Source organism: Choristoneura fumiferana, chromosome 13, assembly GCF_025370935.1.
Source record: "Choristoneura fumiferana chromosome 13, NRCan_CFum_1, whole genome shotgun sequence".
NCBI classification, from domain to species: Eukaryota; Metazoa; Arthropoda; class Insecta; order Lepidoptera; family Tortricidae; genus Choristoneura; species Choristoneura fumiferana.
The window spans coordinates 16,612,242-16,634,146 of NC_133484.1; the positions used below are offsets into that span (position 1 = coordinate 16,612,242).

The 21,905-nt window shown below is 35.4% G+C and overlaps 1 protein-coding gene across 1 annotated transcript; it reads left to right on the top strand.

Annotated features, from left to right (window-relative positions):
* The first annotated feature begins 9,689 nt into the window (after window positions 1–9,689).
* Window positions 9,690–17,315, top strand: LOC141434177 (uncharacterized). Its single transcript, XM_074096532.1, has 4 exons — window positions 9,690–9,914; window positions 10,680–10,958; window positions 12,812–13,015; window positions 13,825–17,315. The coding sequence occupies exons 1-4, from the start codon at window positions 9,782–9,784 to the stop codon at window positions 14,025–14,027; spliced, it is 819 nt and encodes a 272-aa protein (XP_073952633.1). The 5' UTR covers window positions 9,690–9,781; the 3' UTR covers window positions 14,028–17,315.
* The last annotated feature ends 4,590 nt before the right edge of the window (window positions 17,316–21,905 follow it).

Below are 21,905 nucleotides of genomic sequence, written 5' to 3' on the forward strand. Positions count from 1 at the left end.
GATGTTTTGTTAGTTAACAATTGATAACACCACTACTACATATATTACATTTACACCGAATTAATAACATGAATTATTAAAATTTAACGGATTATAGTGGTGTGAACATTAGAAACATTTTGGTTTGCGTCTTATAAGATATCTTGTGTGATATACAGTGACTGGTTCATATATACGCGAAACCTTAGTTATAACGCGAATGATAGAAAAATCATTTTAGACATCACGGAAAACCTCTTAATGGTAAAATACCGCTTTTACCGGTCATCCATAATTTGTTTTTTGGACCTGTTAAATCTTTTTTCTCCTTACAGAAAATGCCACCTACTTCCTGCGAGTCAGTCCTGGTGGCAATGACAACCAAAGTATTAGGACATTGATAATCTAGATACCACAAGCGTCCTTAGATGTAGTAATGGCCCCTTTTGCAATTACAACTTTAAATGAACCCAGCCTTGTGGCACTTCTGTAAAAAAAAATAATTTAAATAGCTAACAAGTTACTTGTTTAACTTTAAAATTGAATAAAGCGATAGCTTCAGCAGTTTAAACACTCTTAGGTCTGCCTTGTAGATCTATAGATGTATCTACGAATATCACTCGATTTATGAAGAGTTTGGAGGTTTTTTCCTCCAAACCAGATGTAATACATCTATTGAACCAATATCAATATAATATCCGTACAAAAATGTGACCTTATCAAATTTGTTTTATAAAACCTTAGCTATTGCCGTGCTCTGCCGAAAGAATACAGGCAAATCGTTCAATCAAAATAGAAATTTATCAATACATAAAAACGATATTGTGACTTAAAATAAATATTTTATTAATAATTCAGTCTAGGGCTCATAACGTTAATGAATTACTGAACATCCATAAAAAAGTTAGTCAGTCGTGCTGCACGTTACTGGATGTGCAGACGTACATAATTAAAACTAGATCAAAGATTAACTAGTTACGCGATCGCTCCGAGAACTATCCTTTTTTTGTTAGGACGAGCATTCTATCAGGGCTAACACATAATAAGTCGAAGTTCGTTGTCTAAACCTGGCACCCTGGCACATTGGGTTAAAAAGGTACTAAGATATTGGGATCGCACCACTGCCCACTTCGAGTTATTGTGGTTCGCAAGACTCCTGGCTGAGTTAAGTATATTCTATAAGTGCTATGCTAGCTAACGCATAGGAGTCGAAAAACGAATAATAATGAAAACGTTTTTGGGATGCGGCAATCAAGCATTGCCATGTAAGATACTATTTAATCTTTCTTTTAACATTAATAAAGGTAGATACAATAAATACAAGGTTACACCTATTGGAAAAAAAAAAAAAAAAAAAAAAACCTTAGGCTGTACATATGAGAATCAAATCAACAATATACGAGTAATACAAGTACCCTATTGTCTAGGTAGTTAGATAGATTTACTCTTCTACCTTGAATATATTATCTAACGGCCTTGCTAAATTAGGCTGATCTGCACTGTATATTATAATCGTCTTCGGTTGAAACCGAAGGATAATTAGGAATTAAAAAACCTTGTGGTTCAATTATGCGAGGGTTTCAACCGAAGACGATTAGATCGTCCCATCCCTCCCATCCCATACAATAAAAATAATAAAAAATATTTGTAACCTGAATAAACACAAAATTGCTCTGAAAAATGAGGCTAGACGACGCGGGCGCAGAGTTGCTAGCGCGCAGTGGTGGGAGCGGAACCGGAAATGAAGCTTTATTTTTTTTTTAGTTTTATAGCTCTAAATGTGTGAAGAAGATAGCACCATCTCACGAGCTGCACTGTAATATTATAATCGTCTTCGGTTGAAACCCTCGCATAATTGGAATTGAACTTCACAAGGTAAGTTCGTTTAATTCCTATAATTGATTGATTTAGGCTTTAGGGATTGACTTTACAGAGTTCCATATCAATTGAACTACACTAATTTACCTTGACTCTCCGCTAAAACATGAACAGTTAAAACAAATAGGTAAGGTACTTTAAGACGATGTTTTGTACTAATTTCAATAGAATCTGCGGATTTTCTGCACATTTAAGACACCCTAACGTGGGCACACTTAATTATGTATGTCCCTGTTGATGTAATTATAAATCTTAAAGGAATTAAAAAAGTATAATAGTCACATCACCAAGACCTAGGCAACCCGGTTTTCATATTAGTTGGCTGGAAGTGTCTACAGGATTGTCAGATTTTATTGAAATGGAGTATAATAGAGTCTATATAATGGAGCTTAAGCCTTGTAAGGTTGAGATTTAAAAGATTACAGAATTTGTACTAACCAGAAGTTTGTACTAAAAATATAGAAATTTCACGCCAGTTAAAAGCGCGTAGCAAATATATGGCAAAACAGCCGTATATTTTCCCAGCTCAGTCCATAAAGTTGAGTTAACTGTTCAAAAATGAGTTATTCCAAAGAGATTAGTTTTAAAAGAATTAATCACATCTCAGTGGCGAGTACCGTAAGTTACTCACAAAAAATTATATTCTTTACATACTACCTACTGTTATATCGGCTTACTGTTGATCCACGAAGGCATATCACTCCAATTTTTCTGATTGAGATGTCTATGTGTGAATAACACGAAGGCGTTCTTGTCGCTGTCGGTGTCGTCAGTCACACACACTAAGATATGTTAATAAGCACGCGCTTGACTCTATTGCACGTCGATATAATTCGCTGTGGATATTGGACCTACGCGTATTGGAGAAATTCGCCTTCGTGAGTGAACACATCTGTGCCCTTAGTGTAAGTTTTCGGTTACAACGCCGCCGACCGCGTTCGCGTTAAAATCTAGATTTGTATGGAAACACGGACATCGGAAACGTTCCGCTAGAGGCGCTGTTCGTGTTTGCATAGAAATTGAGATTTTAACGCGAACGCGATCGAGACGCATTTTGTAACCGAAAACTTAAACTAAGGGCACTGTATCTGAGACGAGACTAAGAAACTACAACGATTTGCGCGTTTTTCAGTAAATTACAATTCGTATTGTTGAAGAGTGTTACAGGCTCATAACATGTAGACAAACGGTCGCATCCACTCACACCTACTAACGGTGTTTTTCTCGATTGTCGATCTATTACAGTACCGTAGTCTATGATACGGTGCTCTACGGTAGGATGTCTAATTCTAAATCTACAGTTAGCACGCGTTATGGAATGAGAAGAGAAACTGGATTCGATTTCCACCCCCAACTCTATTTTTCTGTTGCTTATAAGAGAATACTCTCTACTCAGCTAGAAATAAAAATATGACCTTATTTTTTTTATATATCACGATGCATAACCAATCCAGGACGTAAACATTTATATGGTTACAAACTTAGAATAACTTAGAACGAACCAGAAGCTTCGTTACAATCTCGTCATAAGATGTATTTTGAAATTGTTCTTGATAATTACACATTACTTTACGTGACGTCAAAATGGTGTATTATTATTATAACTAAATTTCTCAATGTTTTTAGTCTAGGTACCTACACAGCACTAGTTTGTTGTTTCGTGTTCGTTTAATAGTGAAAATGAAATAAAACGTAAGAACATGTAGTCCTCCTCATCGGTTTCGAATCGAACTTTCGATGACGGCCACCCTAAAAAACTATTGTAGAACATAAGCAGAATAAGAAAATAACCTAAAAACTAAAAGTAACATTAAATAATTATAATAATAATTATTATTAATAATAATATTCTTTATTGCACACACTAATTAATTAGGTAACAATACAATTACACTGCAGAAATCGTGCACACCATTGTGTTAACAATTAGGTCTCTACTTACATTAGTAACAATTGTGACTACTAGCGCCATCTGTGGTCTCGACCAAAATTATGTGGAAGATTACCATTGTTTTTTTTTGCATTGTCAATTTTACGCGGGATCTTGACAAAGTAGTCGATATCTAATAAAAAAAACATGAAGTGTGGTGCCGTGTAACAAAAATATACACTGAACATGATCGACTAGTAAGCTAAAATGTGAATTTGAATATCATAATCGATTCACTTTTACGACTACTAGCGCCATCTAGTGGTGGGACTAAAAAACTGCGTTTTAGCGAGCGAGGCAAAATAAAATGTTGAGCCGATGATCTTGTCTATTTTTATTAATTTTTATTGATATTCAATACCGTCTTTACCATAAGGGCACACGGGGCCTATTCACTATTTTCTATTTTAATCAGACAAGAACTTCTAATGGAACATTTCGCTCAAAACAAATCCCGTTTGCTAGTACCTTAATCGTTCTTATTATGTGTGTAATAAATAAAAAAAATAGCACATCACATTCACAGCAAAAAAATGTATGATACACTTTGTTTAATTTCCAAATGGGCCCCCAGTTCTTGTGTGCCCCAGAGCCCCCATCTAGCCTAAGACGGCCCTGTTAATATTAATAAAAAATTATGGATGCTTAATCAAGTAATAATAAGTTAATTTCCCAGCAGTACATAAGAATTGCCGTAGTTACCTAATAATTAATTAACGTTGTGTTATTTAAAATTTGTAGATGCAGAGTTTGGGTTGTCAACAAGAGGCAATACTTTAATCAGAATTGGTGAATTTACGTTCTATAGGCAGCGTGCTCAAGGCAAGAAGGTCAGGTGGTGGTGCCAGGCAGCTCAAAGGGGCTGCAAGGCAGCGATATACACAATAGATAACAAAATCATAAAACGCGTTGGTGATCACAATCATCACGCTAAAACGAAGCAAGCTTTGCCAGCCGTGCTACCTACACTGTGGAATCCATACCAAAATACATATTTTTAGGAGACCGATCGCATTTATTAAGTATTTAACTAACTTAATTAACAAAGATCTCACTTACCTTCTAAGTGTGGAAGATGAATATGTACTATATATAAGTAGGTACCCAAAATAATGGTATTTAATTGTTTCATGTCTGAGTAGATAAAGTCAGTAGATACCTTTATGTTCGAATTTATGTGCGTATTTACGTCGACAAAGAGCTTAAGTAAGATATTAAAGAACCAAAATTAACACTTTTTACTATTTTTATTAGTTTCACTATTTTGACAACAGGATTGCTTGTAGATCGTTGTGCAAATGCAAATGAAAGAAGGTACTTTACTTAAATAAGAACAAATATATGATATGAGTAGGTTCAGGCGAGTTCTTTAAAGTCTTCAGATATTTATGATCGCGTTTTTGCGCAGAAGTATAAGAACTCGGCTGTACTAATAGAAAACATGAAGTACCTATCTACAGCTAACACCCACCACCACCCACCCGTTATTTTACCACTTAGATTCAAGTTTGTGTTGTATTGAGTTCAGAGTCAGAGATAGTGGCTATTTATATGTACGTACCTAAGGCAGGTAGATACGCAACGCCCCAAGTAGGTATTCTGGATTGGTAAATGTCAATAAACATATTTTAAAACATTAACACACCAAGTTTTCATTTAATCCCAATCCAAAATTGATGTCTAGGACTAGATAAACTCACTCAAACTCAAACTCAGAACATTTATTGACAACAAAAACACACTACATCACAAGAAAAACACAGTAAAAACGTAAATAGAAGTAGAGAGAAAAATTAGAGACATTTGTGCTGTAGTGTGATGCCAAAAGGACTCAGCTCAGCATGTGCCAGAGCTGCAGGGCTGGTTTTCAGCTGAACCCCGGTGAGTGTGCACCCACGTAACTGAACGCGTAGTTAATTATTGCGGGAAAAGAAAAAAAAAACTATATAATATTATATATAAAATGTAATATACCTATGACGAATATAAGAATTATAAAATACCTATAAACATATATGTGTGGAAATTTGTACAAGATGATTTAAAAATAAAATAAAAGACGACGAAGAGATAACTCTTCTGAATTCATGAAACGGAATAATAAAACGTAGAGAATGATTTTAGGACTAAAAAAAACCTTGTAAGGACGTCGACCGCGACAAAATTCTAAATCTACAGGACTTGTCCGCACAAATCCAGACGTATTGTTGTACACTGTTTTTAGGGTTCCGGAGCCAAAATGGCAAAAACGGAACCCTTATAGTTTCGTCATATCTGTCTGTCTGTCTGTCCGTCCGTCCGCGGCTTTGCTCAGGGACTATCAATGCTAGAAAGCTGTAATTTTGCACGGATATATAATTATGTAATTATTAGTAGTTTAAGAGTAAATAGCAGCCTAAGGTATAAAATATACCTAAACTTGGAAGATTCCGTATAAAATACGAAATCCTTTGAAAAAAATATTTTTTTTGTAATGGCTACGGACCCTATTTTTGGCGTGTCCGACACGCTCCTGGCCGGTTTTTTTAATTTATAAAGAACAATGAGCGTTATTGAAAAAAAAACCATTATTAAGTTCGGTCAGTAAGTTATTGTAAAACAAAAATGTCAATACATTGAAATAATAATAATAATATAGTAAGGGCTTAAAAATGAGGGAATGTGATTATTACTAATTTATAATTTCTATATAATCCCCGCATGCTACATCGCACGCCATCTGTTGGTGATTTGACGTATTTAACGTACGTAAGAAGTCTTCTCGAACTTGATCAACCTGTGAAACGGAACGCAACTTAAAAAAAAACTAACGTCAAACTGACAGATCCAGTTGCGTCACATACATTCTCATTTTTTTTATTTCTGTTTTCCTTTTGCTTCCCATTCTGTTTACACATCTTAACTTTGTTCACCTTATTTACAAAACATAATAATACAAACAAGCGCGATAAAATTCCTCTTTATAAAATATCAGGACTCCAACAATATTTTGCAAACTTCCTACCAATGTTTACAATCTCTTAATCATCCATAAATCGGGATAGTTTTCTAAATTTTGCTCGATTAGCTGACTAATTAGAGTAGATTTCGTGTGATTTAGTGGTGATCATACAACAGTACTTAAACATTACAGGCGAAGACTTGGTGCAATGCGTACCAACAAGAAAAGGACATCAGATTTTGTACAAAGGCTACACGTACGTGTTTAAAAGTAGACTCCAGTGCGGTGCGGAGCAATGGTGTTGCTCTTACCGCCAGAAGACAGGTTGTATATCCATTATAAACATGCAAGCAATTGGTGTTGAAGTTGTTAGAGATTTTCATAACCATAAAAAACCTTTTAAGTATCACTGATGGCTTATGAAAGCAACTAACAGTTATTCTGTTTTACTTTGGTTCCTATTCAGATAGTACTTGTGTTTTGGCCATATGCATCATGACTGTACAACTGAGCAGCAAAAAATCTGGCCCTCAAGTGTATGCAGAATCGGTAATTTTGTATGAAGGGTGGGCCAAATTTTGTGCCGCTGAGTATATAACATTTAATTATTGGTTAGAGAATGTATCAAAATAATTAAAATTTAAACAGATATACAAATACATAGATAATGGCCATTTGGTAATAAATATAATTTTTGGTGAATCTATTAATTAGACAAACTTTTATGGATCTGGTAATCTACGGATTTATTTAGGTTATGTTAGGTTTATCTTAAGAACAATCCTGTAAAGTTGATAGTTTCTGAGAAATATACCAAATGACCTTTATGTATTTCATCCATTATTCTTTTAAAACTTTATTTATTTTGATACATACCCATTAATTGGTTCCGCACAAGATACTTAAAATTCAGGCTAACTAGTTGTTACTATGTTATAGAATAGTGAAATTTGCTTGTCTTTATTAATATTCAAGTGTCATTTACTGTAGTACATGTCCATGTTTTATAGTAGCCGACCAAACTTTCGGTTTCGGCCTCAATCAGTTTTGGTATAACTTTTAACTATGGTTTCAACAAAAAATCTGCTGAAACTACAACCAAAACTGAATTTGTGTGCTTTCTTGTGGCATTTGGCAGCAATAAACTCTGTGTAGTGGTTGTTATTTACTAAATACTTGTTATTTACTAAATCGCAGTTAAATTGTAATTCAATATTGTTTATAATTATTTATTGCTTAATAAAATGAATGCAAGTTAGAATTTTTTTACAAGAATCATCCTCAGATCAAGTTTCAGTTTAGGTGGAAGTGACACTGGAACTGAAATTCGGTTTTGATTGCAGATACTACTTTTGCTCTTGCTCTTGTATTGGTCTGCTAATGTATTACTGTCAGGTCAGGGTACTTTGGCCCTGAGGGGTAACCTTCGCCCATGGGGTTAACTCTGTCCTGGTTTTATTATTGCTTTGAGAATAAGGCTCTTTGTCAGGTATATATTCAAGTGTTTCAACTGGTCGGTTGAACGGCATTACCATCCCCCGTTTATTAGCACAAGCACAACAGAAGATGTTGCAAAAATTTTGATCACGAAAGATTTAGGATCGGTATTGTATTTAATTTTGACAAAAAAATAACCACCAGCATTACTTCTTTCAAAAGTAATTGCCGAAACGGTAATGACGAAAAAAAAAAGCCGCAAAAACGCTGAATATTTACCCTGCCATGTGGTTGGTCTAAAAGACAGGCAAAATATCGCTAGATGCCCTTAGTATTGTGAGTTTTCTTGATGTTACGGTCTTGCCCGCAGTTGGCTTATAACTAAATGAACCAATATGGTATTTGACAACTCCTGATTTTGCCATATCTTAATATTATTATGAAAATATAAATATACAGATAATGTTTAGCGAAGAGAAAATTTAAATCGACTGAAAATTGGATTTATAGTGATCTTTGAAAAATCTATATACCTATCTCTTTCTCAAACGCTTTTCTCTATGCAGCAAGTATGGCGGTACTGGCGTGTGACGTCACATGCCAGTATGTCTTTCTCTGTCTAATCTTGAATTTCAAACCTTTATAACTTTGTTATTTGTAAAGGTAGCTTAAAAATTGTTTTTCTATTCGATAACAGGCATTGTGTATTTTTAATTTATAAAACATATACAAAATAGTCAAATACCGTATTGCAAGCAAGACCGTAACGTCAAAAAAACCTCGCGATTCTAACGCCATCTAGCAATGTTTTGCCTGTCTTTTAGCCCTCATTTATTTATGTTTTTACTTTACGTTTTATTTTAGGTTTTTATGTGGTTTTCATATGGGCCAAAGTAACCCTCCAAGGTCAAAGGGGAGCAGAAGTTTTTAATATCAGGATATAAATTTTACATCATGAAACCTACATTCTGCTAAGTAGAGTAAACCCTAGATGTGTAATATATGTATATATATCACACACAAATCATACAAATTTATATCAATTAGGTACTATCAGTAAGCTAATATTTTCAAATGAATGACCTCTAAATTTTGTACATATCTACTCCTAATACTCATTAATTGAATGTCTGAATTACATGATCTTGTAAATTTTATTTCTGACTGATAAAATATTTAAACAAACTTTTTTCTTTTTATTTGTGTTCCTTTGTGAGATTTGAAAATAAAATGTACCAATTAAAACGCCTTTTATTTCGACCCCACCCGTTAGACTAGACAGTATTGTAACTTAGTGTATCTTTTTTTTAAATTTCATAATGCCATTTTGATTGTAAACCTAACATTTTATAAACTTTTCAGATAAGCAAGAACTACCAGAATGGGTGTCTATATATTTTTTGAAGAAAGGAGACAACGACTTCCGTTGTAATATTTGTGATAAAGCCATCAAAACAACACAAAAATCCCTGGAGCTCCTTGATCACATAAGAGAAAGTCACTCGGAAGTAATAGATTTACATAGAAACCCCGACTCAACATTGGGTTTTCGTATAGAATTCCTTCAACTAAATGTTCTTAATGAAGACACGGGAGACCATAAATCACAGCCTGTCATGTTGACTGACATTTGCGAAGGGCCGACAGAGGAGGTAGTGAGTGAGAAAGTGAAGACTGTGTCGGACAGTGAAACATCAAATGTTCAGTATGTTCTGATACCAGGGAAAAAGAAGTACAGGCGGGAACATGGTGAGAACTATCTTGGTTAAGCTTTTTTTAATTTATTTGAAACAACATACATAATTATACCCTGGTTTAATTAATGGTGCACTCCTTTCATAATGATGATGTGTCAGTTCCATTGCAATTGGTACCTACATTACAAGGAGAATTTTATCTGTCCAACAGGCACCCATTGTGAAGTCAAATGAAATTGAATACAAAACAGAAAAAAAATCTTATATTACTATAAATATGACAGTTTGTATGTCCATACGTACGCATACATATGCGTGTTTGTTATTCGTTCAAACAACTGGACAGATTTGGATGAAATTTGAAATTTGGTATGTGGACAGCTGGACGTCTGAAATAACATATGTTACATAGGCTACTTTTTATCCTGATATTCCCACGGATCACAAAAAAGTTGGGGTTAATACTATTTTTGATTTACTGTTAGGTATTAATAGCTTACATAGTAAAAGTTGTGATACCCTAGTGATCTTGTGGTGGCTTCTCAAGCGGGTCGTGGGTTCAAGCCCAGTCTCGCACTTCTGGAGATTTCCGAATTTATGTGCGAGACATAAAAAATAACCACGACCTTTACGGTGAAGGAAAAGAACAAGAGGGAACCTACACATTCCTGCGAAAAAAATCAATTGTGTGCGCGAAGTGCTCAATCTGTAGTGAGCCTTTGGGAACTGGAACCGAAGCCCTCTCATTCTGTGAGGCCTGTGCCTAGCAGTGGGTCGTATTTAAGCCAAAAAAAGCTTGCATTCTTTTTCGTTACAGAAACAAGAAAACGCAGCTGGGTTTGGAAGTACTTTGACAAGCTAAGCACCATTATATTCCGTTGCAACATCTGCAACGTGGTCCTGTCCATTAAGGGTTGCAACACCAACAACATGAACAGACATGTTCGGACGAGACATCCTAGCATTTACAAAGTTGAAGTGGGGAGTAAAGGCGAAGCTGAACCGATACTGGACCTGGGATGCGAAGTGGAGACTCCGTATGCTGTGAAGACCGAGGAAATAACCGCAAGTGACAAGGATTATGACGAAAGGATGTGTAAGTTTTCATAGTTTCTTAATTAGGGTAGGCTAGAAGTCGTGGGGTAACCCATGGAATAGAAAAAACGTGAGGAAGTGGCATGCCAACGAAACACGGCGCTCATAAACGAATACATTTTCTTAAACAGCTATCCAACTAGTCCTTGTTTTTTCTATTGAAAAAGGTTGCCTGGAAAAGATTGTTCTGAAGCGATAAGGTCGCGTATTGCTTTCCTTGTCTTTCTCTCTATGTACCTGTTTTTAACCCCCGACGCAAAAGACGGGTGCTATAAGTTTGACCGCTATGTGTATCTGTCTGTCTGTGCCACCGTAGCTCTCAAACGGGTGAACCGATTAAATTCGGTTTTTTTCTGTATCGCTTATTGTTGTGCTGTTCAATAAAGAGTCATTGTATTGTATCAATTTTGTTCCGGCTATTCCACTCTAGATGTCGACACATACAATAGGTAGGTATATTGGTTAAGGTACAGTTAACGTCATAAATAAGTGATCACTCTTGTACCTTGTCGCTTTCGGTCGGTACACAATTTCGTAAGGCTTTTCAAACATGACGTTAAGATGATAAGGTACGAAAGTGATCACTTATTGACTTTGACTGTACCACAGATCAGAGGCCTTCCTTATTGTCTAACATACTTGGAATCACAATCGTTTCCAACAGTTCTTTCTGTCACACGGTATAAGACGAGGGTAGAAAGAGATGGTTAATGCGATTGCTAATATCAGTGTGTTATATACGGCCTCAGGAATTATTGACATTTCCTCTTATTGTTTCTAATCCGTGGTGTAACCTAAATGGGTTGAAATTACCATTTGAAAATACAAACTGAGACATGGATGCACAGAAAGACCAGAAAAAGAGACCAGCGCTGGGAATCAAACCCAGGTCCTCAGCATTCCATGCTGCGTGCCATACCCGTCCTCAGCATTCCGTGCTAAGTACCACTAGTAGTAAGTACTAAGCACAGAATGCTGAGGACCTGGGTTTGATTCCCAGAGCGATCTCTCTTTCTGGTTTTTCTGTGCATCCATGTCTCAGTTTGTATTTTAGATATGATTTTACGGGATGTCCGTAAAAGGACCAAAATTGGAGTTGAAATAAAAAATACAAAAAGACTCCAAATAACCAATCATAATGAACATTTGGTGAGTCAATCAATAACTTAGTGGTTTGGCCTACGGCAAAAGGTCAATGGTTCGAACCTGGGCTTTTTCTGGTGTAGGAAAACGTCGTAAGAATCCCTGGACAGACACACATGCAAAAGAGTTCAATGGTACATAATATGTGCGAATTTAGCTGCTTCGAAAGATTATTAGGTTTATTTTATGTCTAACCACGACTAAACCTAGCGTGCTGTGCTATACATTTTTATGTAATATCGCAGGAGAGAAAGCGAGATAGAAAACGTTATGCTCGTCTCGAACACAGATCACTAATCTACGTTAACACAACAATGTATCTATTCAATTGTACGAAGAAGTGTTGTAAATAGGTAATTGACAAATACGACCTAGTAAAATAAACGGCATGGCATGTCAATCTATCAGTGCCATTTCATCCAACAAATGTTATGAGTGTCTTGTGTGTGTGTTAGTTACTCTTTCACGTTCAAATGATTAGATGATTCGGATGAAATTTGGTATGTAGATAGCTGGCTCTCTGGCACTTAGAATTTTTATAAGAACGAAAGAGAGACATGAAATTATAAATAGAAATTAAGATCACAAAGTAAAGCCGTGAGAAAAAAAACTGACTGTTTATGAACTAGCTAAAATAATGTTCTGTTGTTAGGTGCGGAATTCACGGTGCGCGAGTCCGACGTGCGTTTGACAACATTTGTTTTGTTTTAGTGGAAAGCCCGGATAAGAAAGCCGCCCGTCGCAGCTGGGTGTGGTCCTACTTCAAGAGGCTGTCAGGCACCCAGGCGCAGTGCAAACTGTGCAACCGCAATATATCGCACGGCGGAAACGCTACCGGCAACATGAATAGGCACATCAAGATGATTCATAAGGAGGTGTACACGACCGCTGACCTGGATATCGGGAAAATTGCCGGTGAGTGAAATAGTTAGGCAGCTTTTACGGTTCGTAGCTCAAATAAAAAAAAAAGAGTGCTTATAGGATCATGATAGTGTACCTTATTTTAATTATTATTATTAGGTATTTTGAGCTGTGAAAAAATAATAGTTTTTTTAATGATTCCTGGTTATCTAATACCTTTAAACGAGCAATTATTGTATATATATTTCGGGGATCTTGGAAGCAGCTGCAAAGATTTCGATGAAATTTGGTATGTAGGGGTTGTCGGGGATGAAAAATCGATCTAGCTTGGTCTTACCACCGGGAAAACGCTGGTTTTCGAAGTTTTAGCCCGAGCGGAGCTCGGTCGCCCAGGTACTTTATATTAAATACTAGCTGTACCTGTTTACCGAATTTCATCTAAATCGGTTCAGCGGTTTAGACGTGCAAAGGTAACAAACAGACAGACTTATAAACTTTCGCATATAGTATTAGTGTTATAAATATAATTATTACATGATGTAGGCCATGACTACTTTAAATGAACTCTAAATATTTATTAACTTTAGACCGCAAAATGATACGTGCAACTGTTTCAAAATATCGGATTTTTCACATAGGAATCAAAACCTATGGAGTAATTCACATTGAATCATGAAATTTAGTAAGCCTCGTCAAAACTCAGCGCAAACCCTTCAGTTTAGAATTCAGCTCAAATTTTGTACATACCCCTTGTGGACTATGGTTCAAACAAGCCTTAACGGATTTTACGAACTTCCCACGCATAGACAATTCTTCAACACTACTCTGCGCCGTGGGATATTAAAATTTCCATATTCCCACAGACGACAACAGTTGGGTGTGGAAAGTGTTCGAGAGCGACGAAGACGACTTCTACTCCTGCAAGATATGCCATTTTAAGTGCATGAAATTCTCAAGCATCGACAAAAGCGTGCTCTGCATACTGAAGCACTTGAAGGCCGACCACGGGGTCATATCTGGCGACCAGATCATCACTAGTGTCGATTGCGACACCTCGCACCATTAAAGTTTTATGAATAGTGCAGAACGTTAACTTTTGAGTTCGTGCGGAGATTTTGGTTTCATGTATAAAGAGTGTCTGACCGAAATTAAGATCAACCGAATTCGAGGGCGACACGAATGTTTTGTTTTATAAACATGCGTTCATTTTGAATCTTGTGAATTTGGTGTTTGTGTTTGATAAAATGGTACAATAATAGCGCTAGAAAGTGAGTAAGCATCCACGTATTACATTTAAGAAAATTGTGAAGTACCTAATAGTAAAAGTTTCCAACCCGTTAACTGATTATGAGCAGTCTTAGATATGTTGTCAAACAAGACAAAATCTAGTTTGTGCGTTTTGCTTTTTAAATCACTGGTTAATTACTTAATGCCCGAAATTATTTCTGCATGAAAACAATAGAACAAGGAAAAAATGAAGTTTACTGTTATTGAATACATAAAAAAATTGTGTTGACTGGAAAAATATAAAAAATCTATCAAAATCAGTCAACGTTTAGGGGGTACATACCACTGTCACCGTTTGCGTAAGAAACCGTGACAACACAGTCCTCTTAACGGAATAACAAAGTAATCGGTTATCTGATAAGTGGAATATTGCTGATGGCGTTGGTATCGTGAGACCGTTTGACATTTGTGTATTGTATTGTATAACTCTTTATTGTAAATAACAACATGAAAATAACAGATAAAAAGAGAATGAGACGTACAAAGACGAACCTATCCCTTAAAGGAAACTCTTCCAGTTAACTTTTGAACGGTAACAGGACATCAAAAGCAAGACTTACGTCACGTTTCATTGCGTGTACGTGTCAATCTCAAGCGAGAATGTAACGTTCAACAAACCTTTCGTCTACAGCGCCATCTATTGATACTTTGTTTGTTAAAAAACACTCCGAATTCACTACACCGATTGCTTCAGAACACCGCATTAAAATCCACAAACCCAGTTTCGATTTCGATCCTAGTTTCGGCTGATTTTACTGCCGATACCTGCCAACTTAACGCTGAAACTCGCAGAAACCGGTACCGAAAGTTCGGTTGGATACTAATAAATATAAGGGCATAACACGCCAGCTTCTGTTGATAAATATAAAACATTGTGTTTATGTCCCTTTGTGGCTTATGGCAGAGTTAAACGCTAAGGCTAAAGTGCTTCTAAATGCTAATGTTTGTGTTCCATCATCACTTGATTTTATGGAGATGAGTTTAGTTCAACATACATAATGCTTTTTAATATAATATTAATAATAATACATTTTATTTGGTTCAACAAATAGGATGCTTGACATACAAAGGTTGAGACTGCCTAGTAGGTAAAAAAATACCTGTGCCAGGCAATCCCGCTCCTCCAAAATTAGTACATTATAATTAAGTTCACTTAGTTATATGAATTTCTTATTCTTAACAAGATGAGAACAAGTGAATATTTGTCTTCACATCACGTTTGTTTCGTTGGGTGTGCTAAAATTGATTGTCAATTTATGGCTGGCTCTTTGTATGTATATGTAGCAGTAATTTGTGTAATGTTTGCTATATTAAGTAATTTTTCTTTTATTGTTGAAAGAAGTGCGGACTTTGTTGCATAATATATTTTAGTTTAATTGATTGATTGAGACATGACTTTGACCACATTGACATGCCCATTCTCAGTGTTTTTTTTTTATTCTACTGGATGGCAAACGAGCAAGTGGGTCTCCTGATGGTAAGAGATCACCACCGCCCATAAACATCTGCAACACCAGGGGTATTGCAGATGTGTTGCCAACCTAGAGGCCTAAGATGGGATACCTCAAGTGCCAGTAATTTCACCGGCTGTCTTACTCTCCACGCCGAAACACAATAATGCAAGCACTGCTGCTTCACGGCAGGATTAGCGAGCAAGATGGTGGTAGCAATCCGGGCGGACCTTGCACAAGGTCCTACCACCTGCAAATGCAAGCAATGCATGATGCAAGTGTAGATATGAAACGCGTTAGCGTCTTTTTATGGTACCTATTTGTTATAATCAGGTCTTGTGACAATGTTTATTTATGTGGAAGTGGAGGAGGGCTTATTTCTGCATGAAAAAGCATATGTCGCACAGGCGTAATTACCTTGCTCGTGTGGTTGCAGAGTAGCAAGGTAAACGGTTGTTCTATTTTAGTTTTCCAAATTTGGCTTTTAAAGTTTTATTACAAACCACACGTTTTTCATGTGATGGTCTTAGTATTAGCATTTTGTTCAGTGGAAATAATTTATTTATTAACTTTAAAAGAAGAAGTTTAAAAACTATCTTAAATTTAGAAAAAAATGTTAGATTTATTTAATTTTATAATAGTTAGCGATTTTAGCATAATTTATGTAGGGTCAGAGGTCTTTTGTCAATAAGCTAAGTTGTATATTTTCAGACTATTAATAAAAACTATTGCATATATTATGACGTTCTTAAATCATACCTTCTAGAATGTGTTATAAGTAACAATATATATGAACTATGAAACCGCTTGGAAGTTGGAACTCTGTTTAAGAAATGCAAATTTTAGTTCATTTCGTTAAAAGAGAAGACAGTAAATTGAATACTGTATCTTCGTTCCAGACTGCAACTTGCGTATACGGATTATTTACTCGTGGTTTCTAACAACCTAATGTATAGAACTCTTATCCGATTACAAAAAAAAATGGTTTCGTAACTTTTGCATAGGACGTTAATTGTTTTTGCATATTGGATAAATATATGTTCCGTACAAAGTTCTTAACATGTCTATCGAAAAAAAAAACAACTCAGTATATTTATGACTAGTTACCTTTATTTTTAATAGAAACATCAAGTCACACATTAACACATTAATCTACGATTTTGATTCGGCAAATATCACTACGTAGGTTATTCGAGACTTCTATCACTTAATATAGTAACTAGAGACACAACCGCATAAAATATTGATATACAAATATTCATTTATATTATAGAGGTAGCTTTTGAGATATTTTAGATTTTATAAAAATATCGTATTCCATATATTACCTGAAGCCCATTAGGTTTAAGTGTAAGACAAAATATCCGATTTATGTCTTATTTCGATTTCATGTTGAATAACTCAGTCAAAACACTTTTTTCGAAATATATTTAAAAAATGCGAGTTTTGAAAAAATTACAATATACAATACGGAGGTACACAATTACTCTTCCATTCAGAAATCGGAATTCAGGGGGCAGTTCCTTTATCGATAAACTCAGTTATCGACGCTTTTGTCATTGTACTAGTCTAGTGATAGTTCCCAGCTTTGTCTGTAATTGTACAAAGTTTACATACAACTTTATTGCTAGGCGAAGAACGAGAGAGAGCTATTATTATGTTTAATTTTTACACTTTCAATAAAATTATATTTTTAACAAACAAAACTTGGAGCGATCACTAGTGTATAGGAAAAGCATTGATAATTGATTTTATCAATATGGGAACTTCTTAGCTGTCTTTAAAATTGGCCCCTTAAATACCAATGTATGCTCCTCATACATCAATTTATTGGAATTTGTATATTTAATTTCATATTTTTTGATATTTATTTATTATAATAGTTGCAATAATTACTATAGGTAGTTTATAAAACCCTGTATTTGATCCTAATTGTTACCTATGTTTCCTCGGTAAATTACAATATGGTTGATTTACAAATAATAAATAAATAATATATAAAACTAATTTAGCCGAGAACATTAGGATGATATTAAATTTAGATTACCTAACATTATGACATCGATTTCTTTTGAGACATACTAGGTACAATAGACATCAAATACTTACTATTACTATGAGGTACACAATCAAATATTTACATATAAACCTAATTATTGTTTAGGAAATCGATTTATTGCTTACGAAATAAATATATATACATTTTAGGACGGGTAATACTATTGTTTAGATAAGTAAACATTCGCGTTACTAATTCATTCTTCAGTTGAATATTTTCTACCGCTAAGGTATTTTGTTCATGTTGAGCTTATTTTAAACAATAAAGGTAGCTTATATTTTTAATATTTACACACATTGAAAAGTTTCATCTTTAATAATACTAAAATTTTAAAACTAAACTAATTTACATTGATTTCACAGGCATTATGTTTTGGCACGGCGTTAATATTTTTTGTACTGTATTCTACCCTTTCATTCATATTTAAAAACTCTTAGTAGGATTAATAATATCAGAAAAATACAAGTACAAAATAAGAGATTTTCTAGCTAAGAATGTACAAGTACAAGCTACGTTGGACATTACTTTAAATCTTATGGGATCTTAGCACAATATTGTACTTGTAACGTAAATGGCATCTTGTCAGCGTAAAATCACATCTTGTCTTTATGTAATTTTAGTAAACTTTAAAATAAGTTCTGAAAGATTTCTGATGATACTGTGATAAGATCGCCATAATGCAAAATTGCACCAAGTTTGGGAAGTTATATAACTACTTTTGACAACCATTTACTCGATACATATTTATTGTTAGAGATATTTGGCAACATTCCGGAAAACCAAAGGAGCCATATAAATAAAAAAAAACATGTAGGTACCTAATAAACAAAAACAGTTCACAAAACATTAAAGCGTGTCACAAACTGAGCATAATATTTATGTTATAGCAAGATATCTTACTATATATTTTCCATGCTAGTTCATAGAATCTACAAACAAAGCTTTGTTATAGGTATCTTTAAGATACCTTGCAATACATTTGTGTTATATAATATGTATAGATCAGTGTGTAACACGCTTTAAGGAGAAATAAAGATAGAGCTTGGCTCTTTAATAATTAAACTTATACACCACATTGTATAGAAAAAAAATCAGAGATAAGAATTAGGTTAACAATATTATACACATCCATGAATGTACAACTACTTAAATCAACTCATTGCATAAACACATCACAGAATATTTTAAGAGATTCAAGTGGCAGCAGCTGGCGGTTTCGGACCACAGTTGTGCGTGCTCTGTATATACACGATCCTCCCTCTGTACGTGTGGAGGGCGGCTTTGCACCACGGGCCCCGGGAACATCTCCAACGGATTTTCCCGTTCCTCGCACACCCATTGAATCTGAACCTGTAACCTCCGACATTGATGCCCATTTTGCCTTGCTTACTGAGGCAGTAGGAGGCGAAGCAGTCGATCCCAGTTCCGATGAGGCCGACTGTAACAAAGAGTTGTTTTAGTATTGCTTTGGTATCGATAATTTGTTCTAAAGCCCAGTTTCGATTTGCAAAAAAACCGTCACGACTTTTCTTGCAACTCTAAACTGAGCTTTACTCATATGAGCATTCGAAAATGAACGCGACAAATTCTTTGGTCGTTTTCGGTTTAGAATGTTCATAAGGTGCGTAATCTACTGCCTGATGATAAGTTTGTGTTCATCAATAGAGTTTGTAACACTTACAGCTTCTATTTTTGTTGAGCCTGAGCACTGGAAGCCTGAGTCTTGCAAGGGTGGTCCACGTAACAAATAAACAAAAGTTAAGGGAAATCAAAATACTTTTATGAACCGTGTACGATTACAACGCAACTGAAAATATTCAGTTTCGTTATAATTTTCTTAGTTTTTTCCGGTACACACATTTTGATTTTTTCTTTAGTGTAAACTGCGAAGTTTTCAGTTGTACAGTCGAGTTCATAAACTTCTGAGCAAAAATTTGATCAAAAATATCTGAACACGACTCTATTGTTAACGGCATAGAAGCGTGTTCAGTTATTTTTATCAAATTATTGCTCACAAGTTTATGAACTCGACTGTACCTAATAAGTAATAACATAAAGTGTGCTTGACAGCATGCTGATGACTATTGTCCTTGCTTTGCTTAGGTTTAAAGGTAAAAGAAGTTTTCGAGATTGACCAACGACAATAGCACTTCTCAGGAATATTCATTGTATCCATTCAATTGATAAATATGCAGTGGTCACGGAACCGTGAGTATGGTAGACAACGAAACTGAATTATTTAATTTATAAATTAACTATATTTTTATTTTTCAGTACGTTTCGGCCTTTCCAACCGAGGGCATATTGTCGTCCAGGTTGGAGCACATAAATTTATCAAACACGAATGCTACAAGAACAAAATCAGATGGACGTGTAGCAAGAAGGTCCAACTTGGTTGCAAGGCTAACATCACTACAACGGACAACACCCCAACTGGATACCCTGCCATTGTGAGATCGTTTCTCATTCATAATCATGTTATTTAATTCCAGCGCCTTCATCGAGGTAGAGCATGATTGTCTACATATCGCTTCCATGCGTCTCAAAATGCCGTCAAAATTTTATTGTGTACGGGAAGTTGTTTTTCACATTTGGCATTTTGGTGCCCTTTTCCATCTAGCGCTTCCCCTGCTCCACTTGCTCTACCCTGACAGGCCCTGTTTAATCCTAATGTAGACAGGTTTAATGTAGTTATGGATATTATACTGGTCAACCCACTTGCACTCTTAAGTTATATTATATGTATTGTTCGATCTTCATGATAATTTTTTAATGGTTCTGATCAATGGACAAGTAAGTTGTATATATTGTAAACATTATGCGATAAAGTTTATCAAGAAGATCCGAAACACGGTTTTACTTGTTCATCAGTCACCGTATCTCGATAATTGTAATATTTAGGGTCCATAGAGTCAAACTAGAAAGTATAGAAATCTAATAAGTGCCTAAAAACAAGACGTGCCTTTGATATTCATGAATTTAGCGCTTAGTGCAATATAAATGAAAATGGAATCAATTGATAAGAAAGACTAATATTTTTGCCTTATTCTTAAATAATAAATGATGACAATGTAAAAACAATTTAATGTTGAAATAAAAAAAATATTTTTTATAATATTGTTTTTATTTGAAAAATATACACGTCAACGGTGTAATACATTACAAGTGTCAACTGCCGAAGAGAATAGAATCACTACATGTCAATGTCATTAATAAATAGATAGCGTAATAGGGGAAATACTTTATATTGTATGGAATGACGAAGCACTGCATACTGACTAAGTATGTAAATGTACAACATGTGAATGCGGTTCCAAGAGCGTACCGTCCAAAGTCTTAATATAAGCGTTACATTTCAGTCTCCTCCTAAGCCGGCAGTACCATAGTTGTATTCTTGTACGTCTGTACGCGTTGTGAGGTACAAATAAGTGACCTTTGTATTGTAATTTTGGGTATCCACCGCATTCTAGAATTTCAACTGCAAAACATAAGAAAATAAATATCACGGGGCACTTGACACTTACTTACCTAGCCCCTAAATACCTAACCAAAAGCTTGTGTTATGGGTACCAGGCAACGGATAAACAACGCTTAAGCATCTCGACAGGAGGTCGCGAGCCCAGGACCTAAGTTTCGTAGTCAGAGGGCTTACTCCGAAATCCGCAAATCGAAGTTAGTATCGTACCGAGTATAAGCGTCAGAGAGACGGAACGACAAGAACTTCGAATTTCATAGTAGCCCTGCTGGTTCTCTAACCAGTGGGCTATCAGGGCGTCAAAATCAAATTAATCTAATTTATTTCCGAAATAATTTGAATTGTTCATGTGAAAGATTTAACGCATTATGATCATCGAACTGGAGTACCTATATTTAGACACACAAAAGGCTCGAACGCGTTCAGGTCAATGATAAAATTTTGTCGTATCAATTCCGTTAACTTCGACGGTTCATTGATAGTATATCAACTTGGCAATGAATTTAGTGAGGGGTGAAATATTTACATCGGGAGGTCCGTTAGTCTTGCTTGTGATTGGCACATGTGCGTTTGCGGCATGACAAGAAGTTTCGAGTTATCAGTCTGTAGCGAATGCATACCAAACTCAAACTATTTTACATGCGGTGGGGCAATGCCAGTTGTTCATCGAAT

Coding starts and splice junctions, on each gene's coding strand:
- LOC141434177 (XM_074096532.1), top strand. CDS start 9,782: ATGTTGACTGACATTTGCGAAGGGCCGACAGAGGAGGTAGTGAGTGAG. Junction 10,959..12,811: donor GGATTATGACGAAAGGATGT/GTAAGTTTTCAT, acceptor GTTTTGTTTTAG/TGGAAAGCCCGGATAAGAAA. Junction 13,016..13,824: donor GGATATCGGGAAAATTGCCG/GTGAGTGAAATA, acceptor ATATTCCCACAG/ACGACAACAGTTGGGTGTGG.